This window comes from Mustela nivalis (assembly GCF_964662115.1).
Source record: "Mustela nivalis genome assembly, chromosome: 6".
In the NCBI taxonomy this organism is placed as follows: domain Eukaryota; kingdom Metazoa; phylum Chordata; class Mammalia; order Carnivora; family Mustelidae; genus Mustela; species Mustela nivalis.
Genome location: NC_139025.1, coordinates 109,381,560 through 109,403,462, shown reverse-complemented (window position 1 = coordinate 109,403,462; position 21,903 = coordinate 109,381,560). Strand labels below are relative to the sequence as shown.

General features: G+C 35.6%; 1 protein-coding gene across 7 annotated transcripts in view; it reads right to left on the bottom strand.

Annotated features, from left to right (window-relative positions):
• ZNF280D (zinc finger protein 280D) overlaps positions 1-21,903 on the bottom strand; it is a 138,245-nt gene that overhangs the window by 23,272 nt on the left and 93,070 nt on the right. For all 7 annotated transcript variants that reach the window (XM_082733790.1, XM_082733789.1, XM_082733788.1 and 4 more), the window contains one exon: positions 3,293-3,338. In XM_082733790.1, coding sequence (XP_082589916.1) covers positions 3,293-3,338 — 46 coding nt within the window. The remainder of the gene's footprint in view (positions 1-3,292; positions 3,339-21,903) is intronic.

Genomic DNA, 21,903 nt, shown 5'->3' with positions numbered 1-21,903 from the left:
TTAATAGATATGATGTAATTATGGATTCATAGAATTTCTTAATGTCTACGCCTTTACATATTTGGAAAGAAGAGAGGCAAACCCTATTGCCCCTAGGGCACAGGAACTGACTGACTAGGGGATGGAAGGAAAAAATCCTACTCTCAAGACCCAAAACAGGGAACCAGCTTAAGAGTGAGGCTACAGGGCGCCTGGGTGGCTCAGTGGGTTAAGCCGCTGCCTTTGGCTCAGGTCGTGATCTCAGGGTCCTGGGATCGAGTCCCGCATCGGGCTCTCTGCTCAGCGGGGAGCCTGCTTCCTCCTCTCTCTCTCTCTGCCTGCCTCTATGCCTACTTGTGATCTCTCTCTGTCAAATAAATAAATAAAATCTTTAAAAAAAAAAAAAAAGAGTGAGGCTACACTGGTTCCCACTCACTTCCCACCACCTACTCCCTACCACCCACCTAACAAACACCAAATAACAAGGAACAACAGTATTGATGGAGGAAAGGCAAGGGTAGATTTATAGAGAAAGACACACCCTTTAAGCCTCAGTCTCACAGGAGAAGCTAAAGCTGAGTATGAAACAAGAATCCTGAGGGAAAAATCCTCCAGTAACATAACTCCCACCCTCAGCACAAAGAAATATTATAGGTATCAAACCTGGTAGTACACCGAGGGTAACTATAGCAACAAGAAAGCCAAAACTCAGATCAACTCACTAGGTGAAATCAAATCTCACAGTAATGACCTAACATAAGAAACGGTATGCCCACTTTTCAGATACAAATACTATTTATCTCAGTCTTCCATATAATTTCTTGCTTTCAGCCAAACACTGTGTAACAAAAACGCAAGGGGGAAAATGAATTGTCAGGAGACAAAGCAATCAGCAGAATCAGACTCAGATATGACTCCACTACTGGAAGTATCAGACAGAAAATTTTAAATTACTATTATTAATATGTTAAATGTTTTGGTGAAAAAAGGAGGACAACATGCATGACCAGAATGGTAATTTTAGCAGAGGGCCAGAAACTGTAAGAATCAATGGAAATGCTAGGGGAAAAAAACAAACAACCCCAATGACAGGGATGAAAAAATGCCTTTGATGGGCTCATCAGCAGATCTGACACAAATGAAAAAATGAATCAGTGAAACTGAAGATAGGTCAACAGACAGAAATCACCCAACATAAAACACAAAAAAAGTACATGGGGGATATGGTGGATACTAAAACAAGGCATCTAAGAATAGGTGTTAACATCAAATGGTATAGTATTTAGGAAATTGGAATCCCAGAAGTAGAAGATATGGGACAGCTCGAAGAACACCAATCAGGATAAACACCCCAAATAAATAAATAGATAAACATATAGGTAATCATATGAACAAACCAGACTTAGACACATCTTGCTCAAACTGATGAGAACTATAGATAAAATCTTGAGGGGAACAAAAAAATTCAACACATTATATACGTATAAGAAACAAAGATCAAAATTACGGTAAGACATTTTGTCAGAAAATATGCAAACCAAGAGAAAACAAAATGACTTCTTTAAACCGCTGAAGAAAAATAAAACTTGTCAACCCAAAAGTCCATATTCACCAAAAAATATCTTTCAAAAATGAAAAATATATTTTTAAATGAAAAAGGCATAGAAGAATTAATTATGAGTAGATCTGCAATATAAGATATATCAAAGGAAGTTGTTAAGGCAAAAGGAATGTGGTATTAGACAGAAATGGAGAGCTAACAAGGAAATAAAGAGCACTGGACATGGTAAAAAGAAAGTTGAATATAAAATTATTTTTTCAAGTTTTTAACTGCTCTAAAAAATAACTATCTAAAGCAAAAACAGTAACACTGTATTCTGTCTTTATAACCTATGTAAAAGTAAAACATATGACAACCACAGGAAAAAAAAACTATTAACATCAGGAATGAATGAGAGAATTATCATTGCAGACCTTAAGACATTAAAAGATTAATGGAATAGTACAAACAAGTTTATATAGATAAATTCAGTATTAAAAACCACAAACTACCAAAATCCATTAAAAAATAATCACATAACTAGGGCGCCTGGGTGAGTCAGTCAGTTAAGTGTCTGCCTTTGGCAGAGGTCATGATCCCAGGGTCCTGGGATGAGGCATGCATCAAGTCCTTGGTGGGGCTCTCTGCTCAGCAGGGAATCTGGTTCCCTAGGCCTTTACCCTCTCCCTCCCCCTGCTCATGCTCTTATTCTCTCTCAAATAAATAAATAATACCTTGAAAAAAAAAAAGAATTATCATATAACCAAAAAATCCCGTATCCATTAAACTTATTTGTAGTTAGAAACCTTTCAAACAAAAGAAAACTTTCTATGGTATAGAAGAAAGCTGCTTGGAAGAAAGTGGCTAAGTTCTGCTAGTTTCACTTATTCACTGTTTGGTATGGAAATGCTGTTCAAAAGATAAATGCTGAACCTGCCTCATGCATCTCTGAGCATACTCGGAGATATGGAATATTTTGTAGAATTAAAAAACTGACATCGAGAAACCATGTACTTGAACAAAACTACTTCTACATAAAAAAAATAAAACCTAAAAATCAAACAAACAAAAAGCTATTTCTACATACACCATTAGATTGCCCAGTAACTAACATTTATAGGATAACCCCAAGTATTTTATTCAGAGTGCCTGTTTAAGACAGTAAAAACACATTTAATATATAGTCAAAATATTTTTTAAACAAGATTTATTTATTTTAAAGAGAGAAAGAGTGCAGTGGGGGGAGGGGCAGACAGAGAGAATCTCAAGTAGACTCCCTGCTGAGCAAGGACCTCTACAAGGGGCTCAATTTCATGACTGATGAGATTGTGACTTGAGCAGAAACCAAGAGTCAGATGCTTAACCGACAGCCACGTGGTACCCTTGAAATATTTCTATTTTAAGTTTTAAATTTTCCTGGCAGCCCAGAAAATAAAATCACCTGGAAAGATTAATTTTCCAGTGTGTAAACTGTTTGACATTTTATTGATTTCAGGATTTTTAAATAATAAATTTATCTCCATTAACTCACTAGTTGAACTAAAAAACAGACAAGTGAAATATATGATGCTTTTATAAAAACAGAAACAGTTTAGAATTTTGCTTAAGGTTAGATATTTTTTTATCTAATGACAACAAAAAAACAAATCTTATTTTTTCCTGATAACATGCCAATAATTGTTATTATGCACAATGAACTGAAATGTTTTAAAAATTAAACCAGTAGTATTTTCACATATTCAAGCTTTAAGGTACAGGTAAAACAGAATTTACCTCAGACACAGGTTCTTGTTCCTTAGTGGGAGCTTCATTTTTTAATCTTGAAAACAAAATAAGTATTGAATACTTTATTTTATATTTACAATGGAAAATATGCAACACTTCTTTTCTGCATGCTTAAAATAATTATGATGTGAATTTAAACTAATGTAGAATTGTAAATGACCTTTATATATATTAGGGGAAAAATAAACAGTAGAGTCAATAAATGTGCTAAAGAAATCAATACAGGCATGTATTTCCTTCTTTTCTAAAAACAAGAGCACTTAAGAATTTTTCTCTATGTTAAATACAATTATAAATAAAAGACATAATATATTAGTAAAATCATTTCCAAAAAAGAATTACTCTTTAAAAAATAAAAGGTTGTATGCTTAATATATAATATGCACAAATATTTACTATTATAGAGCTTAAAAAGTGAGAGAAGAGAAATTTTATCTACTGTGAAATTCAATATAAAGCTATTTTGATATTTATTACAATTAAGGTAGCAAAATCACAGAAATAATTTATAATTCTGAAAGATATAGTCTCTTAAGAACCTTCATAAGCATAGCTCAAATATTAACTACAACTTTTTAAACCTGGTTTCTAAAAATAGAAAAATTGTAACTTACTACATTAAGAAAGGCATATGCCATCTCTAAAATAATCTAATATAAAACCTATCTTTCCCAAAAGATCTTTTAGAAACTGCTGATAACGAAATACTATCTACTGATTATATTAAACTCAATTTTAAACTACCTAAGTCAAGTGCCTACCTGATCTGAAATGCCATTAATAGTTAAGTGATTCATTACTTTATGAACGCTTAAAACTATACTTAAAGGTTAATATATTTAATATAAGTAACAATTATACTGACTTAAATTTCATGTACAAAAATGAAGACCTAAAGTAGGATAGAAACATCAACTACCCTAAAAGCTACTCTCATGGTTAGCTGAAATACGGAGTTGATAACCATCTTTATCCATTCTCTGAGGGCACACTGAAAAAAACAGGTCTATAGATTCTAATGCTTTATTAGATATTAAAAATAATTTGTGTAAAATTACTTATCTATTTTTAGTTATTACATGAAATTACAAACAATTTAAAATAGAGTGTGTCATTTTTCATTCTTTTATTATATTGGTAATGAATTATAGTAACTTACAACTAACTTACTAAACAAATTTAGATGAATAAAACTTGCAGAAATACTGACAAAATTAATAAATGCCAATCATTTTGGAGATTAAAGATTTTATAATTCTTTTAAATGTTTAATTGTGAACAATATTCATAAAGATGAAATTTCACATTAGTCTTTAGTGATTTATACAGGAAAATGATAGTCCTAAGAATAACATGTATAAAGTCATATGAAAACATGAAGAATTAGTGTGAAGAAACAAAAAGTAGACATTGGAGTAATGAAGTTTTGAAATAAATTTGTATATTACAACTGATTTTTATTTCTAAGCAGTTAAAAATTTTAAACTCAATTTGAAAAACTGAAACAAACTGGTCAAAAAGAAGTTTAAAAATATTTTATAAGAGAATTTCCCTGTCAAGTTTATGGTTGAAAATATTATCAAAGATCAACCTTACATTCTTATAAAAGACACATTACCATGCTAATCATTTTTCACATATGGCTGTTCCAATAAACTAATTTTAAGCAACAATTAAAATGAAAGCTATTAAGCATGTGTTAATATTACTGCTGGTATTTCAATTGGAGAAACTAAGGCCTCTCACTATCTCTGCAAAACAGGTTAGTGACAGTTTTTTTTATTACTCTTCATCTTTAAGAAACTGGTAGATGAAAACAAAAAAAGTTATTGAAATAATTTGCACTAAGAGGACTAGGATACCAATCTTATTTGGGGGCTTTACCCACACTGGTATTCTATTTATGGAACAGAATTATAATAACCAGTGAAATATTTAAGTAAACAAATATTTAAAAAATTCAAAAAGTACACTATATAAAATTTCACTGAGAAAACAATTCAGAGTTAAAGATTCATCACTAAAATGTACACTACATTTTTGTAACTACAAAAGCATATTTTAGGATTAACAAATTAAAAATATGAACAAATTTTAACACAACTACTAACATATCATTCACACTATTAGAAAAGAAAAAAGCGTTCTTACCTGTAATTCTTACTCATTAAAGATACCTGCTGAAATAGTCCTCATTTAAGATATTCAATTGCTTGGCAGAAGACAGTGAAATTTGCTAAGCTCAAAGTTCTGAGCTAAAGACCTGCTATTAGATAATTATATTTTTCACCTGTAAATGTTGCAATAATTTTTTAATAGAAAAATGTAGTAAAACATTTAAAACAAACACTAAAATTTCAGTGTAAAGAGAACAGAAAGATTGGTGATCAATTTCAAAATGATTACAGATCAAGACTGCAAGTAAATTACTTTTCTTCTGTATTTGAACCTGCTGAAACAGATCTTTCTGATAAAGGACAATCCTTTCCGTGTAAAGTTTAATATAAAATAAACACTCCTTCTTGCATTTTTCTGCAGTCACATAACTAATCCAAGGCTACATGTAAAATAAGCCTGGGTTAACTACATTAGTGTGTTTTTCTGAGGTTTCTTTTGAGGTTTCATTCATACAATACACATACCATGGGGTAAAGGGAAAAGCTATAAAGGGAAAGTCATTCAGATTCATTTTAGCCAGGCCATATTCTGTCCTTCTAATAACATTTAAAAGCCCCAAAATTCAGTGTTGATTTTTAAAATGTAATCTTCAATTTAAGAATATTTGTAAGCATACTAAAAAGGCTGAAAAGTTGCATAAGCCAGTAGGAAAGCCAGTCACTCAAGATCTTCTACTTAAGATATTAAAGATTATGGATGCCTGGGTGGTTCAGTGGGTTAAAGCCTCTGCCTTCTGCTCAGGTCATGATCCCAGTGTCCTGGGATGGAGTACCACATCAGGCTCTCTGCTCAGCAGGGAGCCTGCTTCCCTTCCTCTCTCTCTGCCTACCTCTCTGCCTACCTGTGATCTCTGTCTGTCAAATAAATTAAAAAAAAAAAAAAGACAGTGAAGATTAAATTTAAGATAGTAATCATCAAACTACTAACTTATAGTAAAACATCTAGTGTACCATTTCTGATCATTTGTTCTGAGAGGTGTTAATAGATACATGGAAAGGGTAACTGAGCTAAGCACTTACTGGGTTGCACATACATCAGGTACTGTGCTAAGAGTTCTAGTCCATGGGCGCCTGGGTGGCTCAGTGGGTTAAGCTGCTGCCTTCGGCTCAGGTCATGATCTCAGGGTCCTGGGATCGAGTCCCGCATCGGGCTCTCTGCTCAGCAGGGAGCCTGCTTCCCTATCTCTCTCTCTCTTTGGCTGCCTCTCCATCTACTTGTGATTTCTCTCTGTCAAATTAATTAAAAAAAAAAAAAAAAAAAGCTTAAAAAAAAAAAAAGAATAATGAGACATCTCTTCTGTAAAAAAAAAAAAAAAGAGTTCTAGTCCAAAGTTAAGACACAGTCCCTCCTATCAAGGAGTTCACCATCAAGGAAACATGTTGAAGCAAATGCTTATGGAATTGTGAAAAGTGTTTAAAAAAAAAAAAGCGGCGAGATAAACATCTATATGATGGAATGGCTGTTCAAAGGACTAAGCCACTACAAAAGGGAAAGATGCAAGGAAGCAGTGAATACTGTAGTAAACTTGGTTTTGCAAGAAGAGCAGGAGTTAGCAAAGCAAGGGAAGGAGATTCAAGGCAGAGCAAAAGCAAAGAATTATGAAACAAGTCAAGAGTGTTATGAGAACCTGAGTGGTCTAATATGACTATAATGTAGGAACAAAGGAGAGTAGTCAAATATGCGATTGAAGAGACAGCAAGGGCAACTTCAGGAAAGATCTTGATTGCCAGGATATAGTGTTTGTGCTAAGTTAACAGGAAAGTATGATGATGTGTATCTGAAAGACCAAGGGGAGTATTAGGAGAGGGTAAGCTCCACTCAGGAAGCCCAGAGAAGAGATAGCTAATGACTGTCTTAAGCAAAGTAGAAGCAGTGTCAGTGGAGAAGAGGAAGGTTTAGGGAGATGATTAACAAGGTAAAACCAAAAGAATGTAAGTACCACCTCGAAAAAGAACATTTAAAAGAAATATTTACCACTCAGACCGGCTCAGTCTTATTATTCTCACTCTTAAGGAAAAATTCCAACCATCACTTCTCAACAGAGAACCCCAGCGTCATCATTCAGAGCTTTATCCCCCCATTTGTATTACTATTTAGTTTCAATCAATCAGCAATTCGATTCAGAAATATCACAATATATTAGAATTAGACTTGAGTCCCAAGAGATTGGCCAGCTGCCCCCATCTTGTAGATAAGAAAAATCTGAGGCCTAACCATGCTGAAGTAATAAATCTATTAAGTAACAGAACCAGGATTAAAAGTGACAGCTCTACTTCGAATTTCCACCGCATTTCTTCACAGCCAATTCCTTTCCTGTGAATCAGGCTCCCTTATAATTATGCCAGGAAAAGTGAAAAAGTTTAACTGATCTCTCTGCCTCTGGATGTTTTCCACTCTCAAACATGCTAAGTTATCATTGCCAAATTAATCTTATGAATAGACCAATCCATGCCATTGTTTGCTGAAAATGTCCTATTGCCCATACATCATAGACCTATTACTCTAAGACTGGGAAACTAGATTCTGGTCCCAATGTTACAGGTTTCTCAGTTGCTGCCTACTCTCCTGTGAAAACCCACCGAAGCTCAGTCCCATCTAGTTCCTCAGCCAATCATAACAAGGCAGGAAGTACATCTGTAACCACAAATACAACCAGAGAAGCAATAGAGTACAGTATGTATTAGTTTGGTCTCTGAAGACAGACTGCTATAATTTAAGCTGAGGCCCTCTACCTGGAAGCTATGCAATCACGAGCAAATTACTTATCTGTACCTCAGTGGACTTAATATCCATAAATTGGGACTCTTAACAGCGTGTATCTCATTAGTTTGTGAGAATTAAATGAATGAATAAATATAAAACACTTAGAAGAGTGTCTGGCACATTACATGTGGTCAATAAATGTTAGTTATTATTATTGACGTGGTGGAGTTGGGAGTCAACCTTACTGTCCAGAATCTACTTGAGAGTGTAGCACACAGCCCTTAAAGTTTATTACCACTTAGATATCTTCCGTATTTTGAGATTTTCCTGTGATACTTCCCCCAACTTCCAAACACAATCCATTAATTTTGATTGCAGGGCCACTCCTGTTAGGACCAGCCGTATTTGGTCTCATCCAAAATTATCTACCCATTTCTGAACACCTAGGTATGATCTAAAGTTAGGCAAGATAGAGTATAAAATCATTCTAGATAGAACTGATCAGAGACAGGAATCAAGAGAAACAAAATATTTGAGTGTGAAAATTTGAAGCAGAAAAAATAAGACCATCAGTGGAGGCAGATGATTTTAATGCTAAACTAGGGGTCTATTTTGTTATTTTGTTGGCAATGTTGAAATAGCCCTGGATATTTAATTTATAATATACAAGCAAATACTATCACAACCAGAAGACTGAAAAAAATGGTAGTAACCCTAGAATCCCTGGCAGAAGTTGGCACAGTGTATTGTAAATGAAGAACTGCACTAAAGTTTCGTTTGTCTTTTCATTTCACTGGGTCTCCCATCATTCTCTGCTTAACAGATATCAAAGAAGTCCAAACTGCCAGAAACCACCATATTTAGACACACTGCTCCTACTTATTGTCTTGCAATTATATACCAGGGACAAATATGTTGCATCCACTTTTAAAAGGAAAAACTATTTTAGAATTACTCAAGATTTGGTTTGAGATATTAATGCCTGTGGTAGGATGAGACAAGTCTAAGGGCATGATCTCCCATTATTTCTGAAATCAGTTAAATCTCAAAAGTTTAGAAAAGGGAACCACAAACTCCCTGAATGAAGAGCCAAAGCTATCTTGAGAAAGAAAAACAAAGCTGGAGGTAATCACAGTTCCAGACTGCAAGATCTATTACAAAGCTGTAGTAACCAAAATGGTATGGTATTGGTACAAAAACAGATACATAAATCAATGGATTAGAAAAGATAGCCTAGACGGGGCGCCTGGGTGGCTCAGCAGGTTAAAGCCTCTGCCTTCGGCCCAGGTCATGATCCCAGGGTCCTGGGATCGAGCCCCGCATCGGGCTCTCTGCTCAGTGCAGAGCCTGCTTCTCTCTCTCTCTCTCTTTCTCTGCCTGCCTCTCTGCCTACTTGTGTTCTCTGTCAAATAAATAAATAAAATCTTAAAAAAAAAAAAAAGCAAAGATAGCCTAGAAATAAACCCATGCTTATATGGTCAATTAATCTATGACAGAGGAAGACAAGAATATTCAGTGAAGAAAAGACAGTCTCTTCAATAAATAGCGTAGGAAAAACTGGACAGCTACATGCAAAAGAACAAAACTAGACCACATTCTTACACCATACAGAAAAAGAAATTAAAAATGGATTAAAGATCTAACTGTGAAGGAAAAATAATATAAGATGAAAATTGAGAGGAAGGCAAACCATAAGAGATGCTGAACTCTAGAAAACAAACAGAGTTACATGAGGGATGCTGGGTAGGAGGAAGGGATAATTGGGTTATGGGCATTAAGGAGAGCACTTGATGGAGTGAGCACTGGTTATTATATGCAACTGATGATTCATAAAACTCTACCGCTTAAATTAAAAAAAAAAAAAAAAAAGACCTAAGGATGAGACCCCAAACCATATAAAACCCCTAAGAGAACACAGGCAGTAATTTCTCTGACATTGGCCATTGCAATATTTTTCTGGATATGTCTTCTTTGGCAAGGGAAACAAAAGCAAAAATAAACAACTGGGACTCTATTAAAATAAAACGTTTTTTATTGAAGTGAAGGAAACTATCAACAAAACAAAAAAGGCAACCTACTGAATGGGAGAAAATATTTACAAATGATGTATTTGGCAAAAGGTTAATATTCAAAATATATAAATAACTTACACAACTCCACACAAACAAAATAATCCAATTAAAAAATGGGCAGAGAACCTGGACAGACATTTTTCCAAAGCAGACATACAGAAGACAAACAGTCACATAAAAAGATACTCAATATCACTCATCATCAGGGCAATGCAAACCAAAACCACAATGAGATATCACCTTAACACCTGTCATAATGGCTAAAATCAGAAAGAGAAGAAAGAATAAGTGTTGATATGCGAAAAAAAGGGACCCTGTGCACTGCTGGTGGGAATGTAAATTGGTACAGACACTGTGGAAAACAGTATGAAGGGGCGCCTGGGTGGCTCCGTTGGTTAAAGCCTCTGCCTTCAGCTCAGGTCATGATCCCAGGGTCCTGGGATCAGAGCCCCACATTGGGCTCTCTGATCAGCGGGAAGCCTGCTTCCTCCTCTCTCTCTGGCTGCTTCTCTGCCTACTTGTGATCTCTGTCTGTCAAATAAATAAATAAACTATTAAAAAAAAAAGAAAACAGTATAAAGATTCTTCAAAATATTTAAAAATAGAATTACCACATGATCCAATAATTTCACTGACTATTTACCCAAAGAAAACAAAAACATTATTTGAAAAGATGTATGTATCCCTATGTTCATTGGACATAATTTATAACACCAAAGATATGGAAGCAAACCAAGTATCCACCAATATAGAATGGATAATGAAGGGGTTATACACACACACACACACACACACACACTAGAATCCTACACAGCCATAAAGGATGAGATTTTACCACTTGTGACAACATGGATGGACCTAAAGGGTACCAGGCTAAGTGAAATAAGTCAGAGAAAGACAAATACTGTATGATTTCATTCATATGAGGAATCTAAAAAACTAATGCTCATAAAGGAAAATGAGCAAGTAGCAGAATCAGACCTATATAGAGAACAAATTAATGGTTGCTAGAGGGGAATGGGATGGGGAATGGGCAAAATGGGTGAAGGGGAGTGGGAGATCCAGGCTTCCAATTATCAAAGAAATAAGTCATAGAAATAAAAGGCACAGCATGAAAAATACAGTCAATGATATTGCAATAATGTTGTCTGGTGACAGATGGCAGCTACACTTCTGGTGAGCACAGCATAACATACAGAGAAACTGAATCACCATATGTTGTACATCTGAAACTAATGTAACATTGTGTATCAACTATACTCAAATAAAATTTTTTTTTTAGTTTAGAGAAGGAAACAAGCCCCAAATAAATTCTGCATATCTCACAGATGAGATCCCTTTTTTTCCTGCTAAATAAAATATATGAAATGAAGACACTGACCACTTTGAATACTTAAGATTCTCCAACTTAGATTATATTATGTTCAGAATGACTAATTCGTTCAAATAATTTCGGAATTTCACAGGGAAATAATGGAATGACTTCTTACATATTCTTCAATGACCATAGTATTCAATGGAAGTAAACATTTTTTAAGAGAAATAGTATTCTTAAATGTAAAACTTATTAAAAATGTTGCCATTCTACTTCTAAAAGAGTTTACTTACTGCTTGCAGTTATGAAAGATAATTAATGACTTACTGGTATAGTTTAGAATGATATAATAGTGATATTTGTCTTTGGAAACAAGTCCAGATTCTCTACTGGTATAGCATTTCACAAAAATCACTTAATGTAATATATACATGGTATTAATGTTTAACTCATTGTGAAATCAGTGTACCATGGGCCCTGTGAAGATATGGATTCAGTGTCTACAATTCTGAATGCCTTATTCTGTAATTACTCTGATGGCATGAACCATGTCTTATTCATATTTCCATTTCTAGCACTTGATATGGAGTCTTGCACACAAAAGGCAAGGAATCAATGTTCTGGGTCAAGGGATATATGGAAGGGTTATTTATATTACACTATTAAAGAGCTATGCAGTTACAGCTGGTGCTAAGTATAAAACTCTAGCCATTCTGAAATAAGACAGAGGAACTCAGTTTCAAGGAAAGTCAGTTTTGTTTTCATTCCTTCCTAGTACTCCTTAAATTAAGGGTATTTAACACAATATAACAAAAATTTTTATTTGTAAAATATTCTACATTTTTTAAATCTTCTAAACAACAGTGTAAAGATTATTATTAGAGAGAGCACACATGCATGTAAATTAGTGGGGGAGGGCAGAAGGAGAGAAGGAATCTTAAGCAGGCTCCATGCCCATGTGGAGCTCAAGTTGGAAGCTTAACTGACAGCCAACCAAGATTATTTTTAATTGCATTTCAAAAATGAAGAAACTGAAGTAATATGAACATAAAATTAGTGAGAGAGATGTGTCTTGAACTGATATTTTGACTTCAGTCAGTGTCCTCCCATTGTACTTTGCTAAGAACAAACTTGGAGGTAAGCTGAGAGAACTGGACCAACTTTTAAAATCACTTCAAATTGTGGCTTTCAGGACATTTGATTTAATCAATAAAAGAGACAACTGGTTAAGTAGCCCAGTTTTCCAAGTTTGACACTTTATGGATTTACTATGGACTCATAATATGTTAGAGGGAAATATCTATGATATGTTAGAGGGAAATATCTTTCTAACCTAAACTTTCTGTCAAGAAAATTAACCTTGTGTAGGGATAGATGAAACATACCTCAACATCATAAAAGCCTTATATGAAATCCTACAGCTAATATCATCTTCAGTGAGGAAAAACGGAAAGCCTTTCCCTTACAGTCAGGAACAAGACAAGGATGTCCACTTTGACCATTACTATTGAAGAGTTTTGATCAGGAAGGGATGCTGTACTTTGTCAAATGCTTTTTCAGCATCTATTGAGAGTATCATATGGTTCTTGTTCTTTCTTTTTTTTTTTTTTAATTTTTTTTTTTTTTATAAACATATATTTTTATCCCCAGGGGTACAGGTCTGTGAATCACCAGGTTTACACACTTCACAGCACTCACCAAAGCACATACCCTCCCCAATGTCTATAATCCCACCCTCTTCTCCCAAACTCCCTCCCCCCAGCAACCCTCAGTTTGTTTTGTGAGATTAAGAGTCACTTATGGTTTGTCTTCTTGTTCTTTCTTTTATTGATGTGTTGTATCACATTGATTGATTTGCGGATGTTGAACCAACCTTGCAGCCCTGGAATAAATCCCACTTGGTCGTGGTGAATAATCCTTTTAATGTACTGTTGAATCCTATTGGCTAGTATTTTGTTGAGTATTTTCGTATCTGTGTTCATCAAGGATATTGGTCTATAGCTCTCTTTTTTGGTGGGATCCTTGTCTGGTTTTGGGATCAAGGTGATGCTGGCCTCATAAAATGAGTTTGGAAGTTTTCCTTCCATTTCTATTTTTTGGAACAGTTTCAGGAGAATAGGAATTACTATTTAACATAGTACTAGAAGTTTCAGTCTCAACAATCAGACAACAAAAAGAAATAGAAGGCATCCAAATCAGCAAGGAAGAAGTCAAACTTTCACTATTTGCTGACGACAGGATACTGCAGAAAATGTGAAAGACTCCATCAAAAAATTGCTAGAACTTGATACAATCTATGAATACGGCAAGTCGCAGGATATAAAATTGCCTTACAAAAATGTTGCATATCTGTACACCAATAAGAAATCAGAAAAAGAAATCGATCTCATTTGGCAATTGCACAAAACCAGTAAGATACTTAGGAATAAACCTAACTAAAGAGGTAAAAGATCTGTATTCAGAAGAAGTTGACGAAAGAAGTTGAAGAGGACACAAAGAAATGGAAAAACATTCCATGCTCACGGATTGGAAAAACAAACATTGTTAAAATGTCTATACTACCCAAAGCAATCTACACCTTTAATGCAATTCCCATCAAAATACTGATAGCATTTTTCCAAGAGCTAGAACAAACAATCCTAAAATTTGGATGGAACCACAAAAGATCCTTAAAAACCAAACGAATCTTGGAAAAAGAAAACGAAAGCTGGAGGTATCACAATTCCGGATTTCAAGCTATATTACAAAGAAAGCTGTAGTCATCAAGACAGTATGGTATTAGCATAAAAACAGACACACAGATCAATGGAACAGAAGATAAAACCTGAAAATGGATCCACAACTATATGGTCAATTCATCTCCAACAAAGCAGGAAAGAATATCCAACAGAAAAAAAGTTTCTTCAACAAACAGTGTTCAGAAAACTAGACAGCAACATGCAGAAGAATGAAACTGGACTACTGTGTTACCCAAAAATAAATTCAAAATGGATGAAAGACCTACATGTAAGACAGAAAACCATAAAAACCTAGAGGAGAACATAGGCAGCAACCTCTTTGACCCTAGCTGCAGCAATTTCTTACTGGACACATCACCAAAGGCAGGCATAAATAAACTACTGGAACTTCACCAAAATAAAAAAAACCTCTGCATGGAGAAGGAAGCAACAAAACTAAAAGCCTACAAAATGGGAGAAGATATTTGTAAATGTCATATCTGACAAAGGGTTAGTATCTAAAATTTATACGGAACTTATCAAACTCAACATCCCAAAAAGCAAATAATCCAGTTAAGAAATGAGCAGAAGGTTGGGGCGCCTGGGTGGCTCAGTGGGTTAAGCCGCTGCCTTCAGCTCAGGTCATGATCTCAGGGTCCTGGGATCGAGTCCCGCATCGGGCTCTCTGCTCAGCAGGGAGCCTGCTTCCCCCTCTCTCTCTCTCTGCCTGCCTCTCCGACTACTTGTGATTTCTCTCTGTCAAATAAATAAATAAAATCTTTAAAAAAAAAAAAAAAGAAAAGAAAGAAATGAGCAGAAGGCATGAACAGAAATTTTTCCAAAGAAGACATCCAGATGGCCAGCATACATATGAAAAGATGCTCAACATCATTCATCATCAAGGAAATACAAATCAAAAACAAGATGAGCTATCACCTCAAACCTGTCAGTATGGCTAAAATTAACAGCACAAGAAACAACAGGTGTTGGCAAGGATGCAGAGAAAGGGGAATCCTTTTATACTGTTCGTGGGAATGCAACCTGGGGCAGCCATTCTGGAGAACAGTATGGAGGTTCCTCAAAAAATTAAAAATAGAACTACTCTATGACCCAGCAATTGCACTACTAGGTATTTACCCAAAGGGTACAAAAATAAAGATATGAAGGGTACATGCACCTTGATGTTTATAGCAGCATTATCAATAATAGCCAAAATATGGAGAGAACCCAAATGTTCATCAGCTCGTGATTGGATAAAGAAGGACATATATATATAATGGAATATTACTAGCCATCAAAAAGAATACAATCTTGCCATTTGCAACAATGTGGATGGAGCTAAAGTGTATTATGCTAAGTGAATAAGTAAATCAGACAAAGACAAATACTATATGATTTCACTCATATGAGGAATGTAAGGAAGAAATCAAGTGAACAAATGGGAAGGGAGGGAAAAAGGGAGAGAGGGAAACAAACCATAAGAGACTCTTAACAGTTGATAACAAACTGAGGGTTGATGGAGGGAGTTGGGTGGAGGGATGGGCTAGATGGGTGATGGGTATTAAGAAGGGCACTTGTTTGAGCACTGGGTGTTGCATGTAAGTGATGAATCACACAATGCTACTCCTGAAACCAGTATTGCTCTGTATGTAAACTAACTAAAATTTAAATTTTTTTAAAAAGAAAAAGAAAAAAAATAACCTTGCAAAACCTAAAATTTTACTTCTATTCTGTTATAATTAATATACTCAGATAGATGTATTAGAGAAGGTAGAGGAAGAAGAAAATAGAAATAAGGGTGAAACAAATAGAAAAGTACAATTCCATGATTGAATTATCTAACACCTGAGAAAAGCAATTTTTAAAATCATTTCAAAGGTCTACAAAAGGAATGACCACGTTAGTACTGCTAATTGGCAGAATTACACATTGCCATAAGCCTAGTAATACTGACTAAATCAGAAAGTGAATGCATGGTAATAATTTTAAAAGTGTTCTTTAAAAAGGGGTTTCTGTAAGCTCAAAAGGATTGTTTTCCTCCTCAACAGAGAGTATTATGTACTGGTTTCAAACAAGAACATTATTTCATAGTCTCTAGCTCGATCTCACACTGGAGAATACATCAGACACATGAGACTGAAGCCCTGCAGTGAAGAGCCAATCGTGTGGCAGTTGATAGAAATGGACTGCGTGACCTGGAAACTGTAAACCAAAATTTCAAATAACTACAGTGCAGATGGATTGCATTAAAATTCTAAGTGATGAGAAGGTGCCACTGATAGGCTGTTCCCAGGGTCTTCTGTCATCAGTAGTAGCGGTAATTGCAGTATTAACAGCAGTAATAGCAGTAACAGCTGGAGCAGGAACAGGAAGAGCCATCATAGTAGGAGTAGTGACAGCAGCAGTAGCTGAAGCAGCCATGGCAACAACACGCAGTTATTAAGTACTTTTTGTCAGGCCAATGCTAAGTAATTTTAATTATATAACTAAATACCTTCAATTATTTAATAATTTAACTAATTTAATTTCCATACCTAATCTCTATTTCTTAAAACTACCCCACACAGACTTTAATTACGGACCTTTCACTGATGAGGAAGCTGAGGCTCAACAAGCTGGACAGACACCCAACTAGGATTAAAACCTAGGACTACCTTATTCCAAAGCTGCACTCCTTTTACGACACCATACTTCACAGTGGTACAGATATTTTTCAGTGTGGAGGATTAAAAACAGTAGGTTTCTGTATTTGAAGAAGTGACATAGAATAGGAGAGGCACAGTAGCTTCTCCAAGTTTGCAGAAAAGAGTCAACTCTTTCAGGTAGTCAAATACCAAAAGGACTAGAGTGAGGCTGCAGAAGGACCTCAAAACCAGAAAGGTGGACTGAAAATATGAGATGAACCATACTGCAGTTAGTATAAGGCAGTATAATTAGGGGAAAAATACAGTTATGACTAAAATGAACATAGGAGCATTCATAGACATTCTCTAACAGTAGAAATTTGGAGAGCTTTAGATAACAAAAAAATTTATGGCATGACTAATGTTTGCTTCAATAGTAACTCCAGTGATCCGAAGGGGCATGTGCACCTGAATATTTAGAGCAGCAATGTCTACAATAGCCAAACTATGGAAAGAACCTAGATGTCCATCAACAGATGAATGGATAAAGAAGATGTGGTATATATATACACAATGGAATACTATGCAGCCATCAAAAGAAATGAAATCTTGCCATTTGCAACGACGTAGATGGAACTAGAGAGTATCATGCTTAGCAAAATAAGTCAATTGGAGAAAGACAACTTCATATGATCTCCCTGATATGAGGAAGTGGAGATGCAACATGGGGGGTGAAGGGGGTAGGAGAAGAATGAATGAAACAACATGGGACTGGGAGGGAGATAAACCATAAGTGACTCTTAATCTCACAAAACAAACTGAGGGTTGCTGGGGGGAGAGGGTTTGGGAGAGGGGGATGGGTTATGGACACTGGGGAGGGTATGTGCTATGGTGAGTGCTGTGAAGTGTGTAAACCTGGTCACAGACCTGTACCCTTGGGGATAAAAATACATTAAATGGGGGCGCCTGGGTGGCTCAGTGGGTTAAAGCCTCTGCCTTCAGCTCAGGTCATGGTCCCAGGGTCCTGGGATCGAGCCCCGCATCGGGCTCTCTGCTCGGCGGGGAGCCTGCTTCCTCCTCTCTCTCTGCCTGCCTCTCTGCCTACTTGTGATCTCTCTCTCTGTCAAATAAATAAATAAATAAAATCTTAAAAAAAATACATTATATGTTTATAAAAAATAAAACAATAGAATCTTTTTAAAAATGCATATATTATGCTCCTATAAAGGTTGATTAAAACCCTCTAAAAAAAAAATAACTCCAAACATACACACACACACACACACAGGGTTAGAAAAAGAAAGTTAACAAAAGTGATCTGTGTAACCACAAGAGACTCTTAATCTCACAAAACAAACTGAGGGTTGCCAGGGGTAGGTGGGTAGGGAGAGGGTGGTTGGATTATGGACATTGGGGAGGGTATGTGCTATGGTGAGTGCTGTGAAGTGTGTAAACCTAGCGATTCACAGACCTGTACCCCTGGGGCTAATAATACATTATATGTCAATTAAAAAAGAGAAAGAGAGAAAAAAGTGATCTGTGAAATGGTATGGGAAGCTCCAATTGAAAACTGAAGTTATTCTAAGATGAATAAAATACAGGCAGAAATCAAATCATGAACAGTAGTAATATAACAATAGTAAAAATGATAACTTTACAAGTGTAGAGCACTTCCTATGTGCCAACTACTTTCTAAGTACTTTACGCATATACTAATTCATTTAATTCCCTCAACGCTTTATGAGCAAGTACTGTTATCTGTGTTTTACAAATGATGAATGGGCACAAATGTCTGGTAATCTACCCAAACTCACACATACCCTAATAAACAGCAGGATAGGAACAGCAATCAACTGCAGAGCCTGTGCTGTTCAACCACTGTCCCTTTTAACCCTCTGAGAGGGTTTAATCAAGAGCTGGGTATAAAAAATCTCATCTTCGAATCAATAAAGAAACAAGAGCATTGAATGACACATTGGACCAGATGGACCTCATAGATATATACAGAACATTCCACCCTAAAACAACAGAATACTCATTCTTCTCAAGTGCACATGGAACTTTCTCCAGAATAGACCACATACTGGGTCACAAATCAGGACTCAACCAATACCAAAAGACTGAGACTATTCCCTGCACATTCTCAGATCACAATGCTTTGAAACTGGAGCTCAATCACAAGGAAAAGTTCCGAAGGAACTCAAACACCTGGAAGCTAAAGACCACCTTGCTTAAGAATGCTTGGATCAACCAGGAGATCAAGGAAGAACTGAAACAATTCATGAAAACCAATGACAATGAAGACACTTCGATCCAAAACCTATGGGATACAGCAAAGGCAGTCCTAAGGGGGAAATACATAGCCATCCAAGCCTCCCTCAAAAAAACTGAAAAATCCAGAACACAGCAGCTGTCTCTACACCTTAAAGAACTGGACAATCAACAACAAATAAACCAACTCCACACATAAGAAGGGAAATAATCAAGATTAGAGCTGAGATCGATGAGGTAGAAACCAGAGACACAGTAGAACGTTATCAATGAAACTAGAAGCTGGTTTTTTGAAAGAATCAATAAGATTGATAAACCATTGGCGACACTAATCCAAAAGAAAAGAGAGAAAGCTCAAATACATAAAATTATGAACGAAAAGGGAGAGATCACAACGAACATCAAGGAAGTAGAAACAATCATCAGAAGTTATTATCAACAGTTACGGCACAGGGTTGCAGACTGGATAAAACGACAGGACCCATCCATATGTTGTCTATAAGAGACCCATTTTGAACCTAAAGATACACCCAGACTGAAAGTGAAGGGATGGAGAAGCATCTTTCATGCCAATGGGCCTCAAAAAAAGGCTGGGGTAGTGATTCTCATATCAGACAAATTAGATTTTAAACTAAAGACTGTAGTCATAGATCCAGAAGGACACTACATCATTCTTAAAGGGACTTTCCACCAAGATGATCTAACAATTGTAAATATCTATGCCCCCAATACAGGAGCAGCCAATTACATAAGAAAACTGTTAATCAAGATAAAGAGTCATACTGATATGAATACACTAATCGTTGGAGATCTTAACACGCCTCTCTCAGAAATAGACAGATCATCGAAGCACAAAATCAACAAAGAAACAAGAGCAAAAACTCTCATCTTCGTATCAAGGAAGATCTCCTGACACTGTTTAAGCAAGAAAGAAAACTTTACAATGTAAGAAACTCCTTAACAGATAATAAAAGACAGGAAAAAGCAATAGTCTCAAGTAAATATGTGGGTATACAGAAGAAGTACGCATAAGGAGTAACAAAGAGAAGCTATAAATAAATATGAGAGTCTTAAACATCTTAGTGTGAAATCAAGAAAGGTAACCCTATCCTCCAAAAACAAACAAAAAACCCTTGCTGCTATATTCAGAGGCAGAATATGCTAATAACTGGTCTCTCCTTGTTATGTATTTCTCAGATTTAATAAATAGCAGATGTCATTTTCTGTAATTTCTAAAAATATATGTACATTGTTAGCATCCAGTTATAAACTCTACCTTACAAAGATTCATAAATATGAAAGAAAAGTCTAGGAGTCCATCTTAGTTAACACCTTACACAATTACTTTTTATTCCCCAATTCGGAGAATCTAAAGAATGATTCCCCTAGATCAGCATTCTACGTACTAACTGATGGAAATTAATGTCAGAAAGTTAATAAGTATTGAAGGAAAAAACATTCCAGGGTCAAATAAATATTCTTGTTGATAATCACAGGCCACATCTTGCAGGAAAAATCCTATATTAAAGACTTTATTTAATTTTAACTTGCATTTCCTAAATTTATTTGACCATGGAAACCTTTCCCCTCAGATAGTTTAAAAATTACAGACACACTAGTTCCACAATTCAGAGTTTGGGAAACAATGACCTAGTTATTTTCTTTTGTAAAAATGTAAGAGAATTAGAGAATTACTTTTATGAGAGTATTTGTAGGAAGTTAGAAGTGCTGAGGAGTAACGTGGACATTTAGTTTTTTTAAGGCCAAAAGTTTCTGCTACCAGAGATACAGATATGTGGCATTCTGTACTGATCTCCTAAGAACAAATTTAAACACATATGTATAACCAATATTGAATAAAGAATCACAGAACTCTACAACATGTCTACACTCATATTTTACAAAAAAGACACCATCACTGCCCCGGTTTTCCCTTTACATCACTGGCCACTCCTGCTTAGTTTCCTCTGCCAATAACTTTTCATCTCCCTAACCCTCTTGTCAGATTCCCCAGAGTTCAATCTGTGGACCTTACCTTCTCTCTCGTTCTATGTCCCTTGGTAATCTCATACAGTCCCACAACTTTTTTTTAATTTAACATTTGTTTTGGGAAAATTTTATATTCCATGTAGTTTTAAGAAACAACATAGAGACTCCATGCACCTTCTGTCCAGTTTATGATAACATCTTACAAAATTATAGTGCAAAATCATAACCAAGATATTGACAGTGATATACCGATTTTTTTCACATTTCCCTGGTTTTACTTGAATTCATTCCCATGACACTTAAAAATGTTCCGTGGTATTTATAGCCTAGAACATTCCCCTAAGTTCATATAAATGAATGACTATGGCATCTCCATTTGGATATCTAACAGGCCTCTCAAACTGAAACATGCCCCAAGCCAAAGTCTTCATCTTCCCTTCCAAATTTATTCTTCCTAGTCTTCCCCAACTCAATTAATATCAATACCATTTTCCCACTTGCTTAGATTAATAACTATGATGTCACTCTCAACATTTTACCTTATTTCACATTCACACTATCAACAAATTCAAAACATATAAAAAATCAAACCTCTATCATCCACACTGCTAGCTGCCTAGCCTAATCAATCCCCTGCATCTCCTGCCAGAGTATTACAATAGCTCCCCAACTAATTTCCCTGATTTTGCCCTTGGTCTTCTATAGTTCATTTTCAAGACAGGGGCTAAAG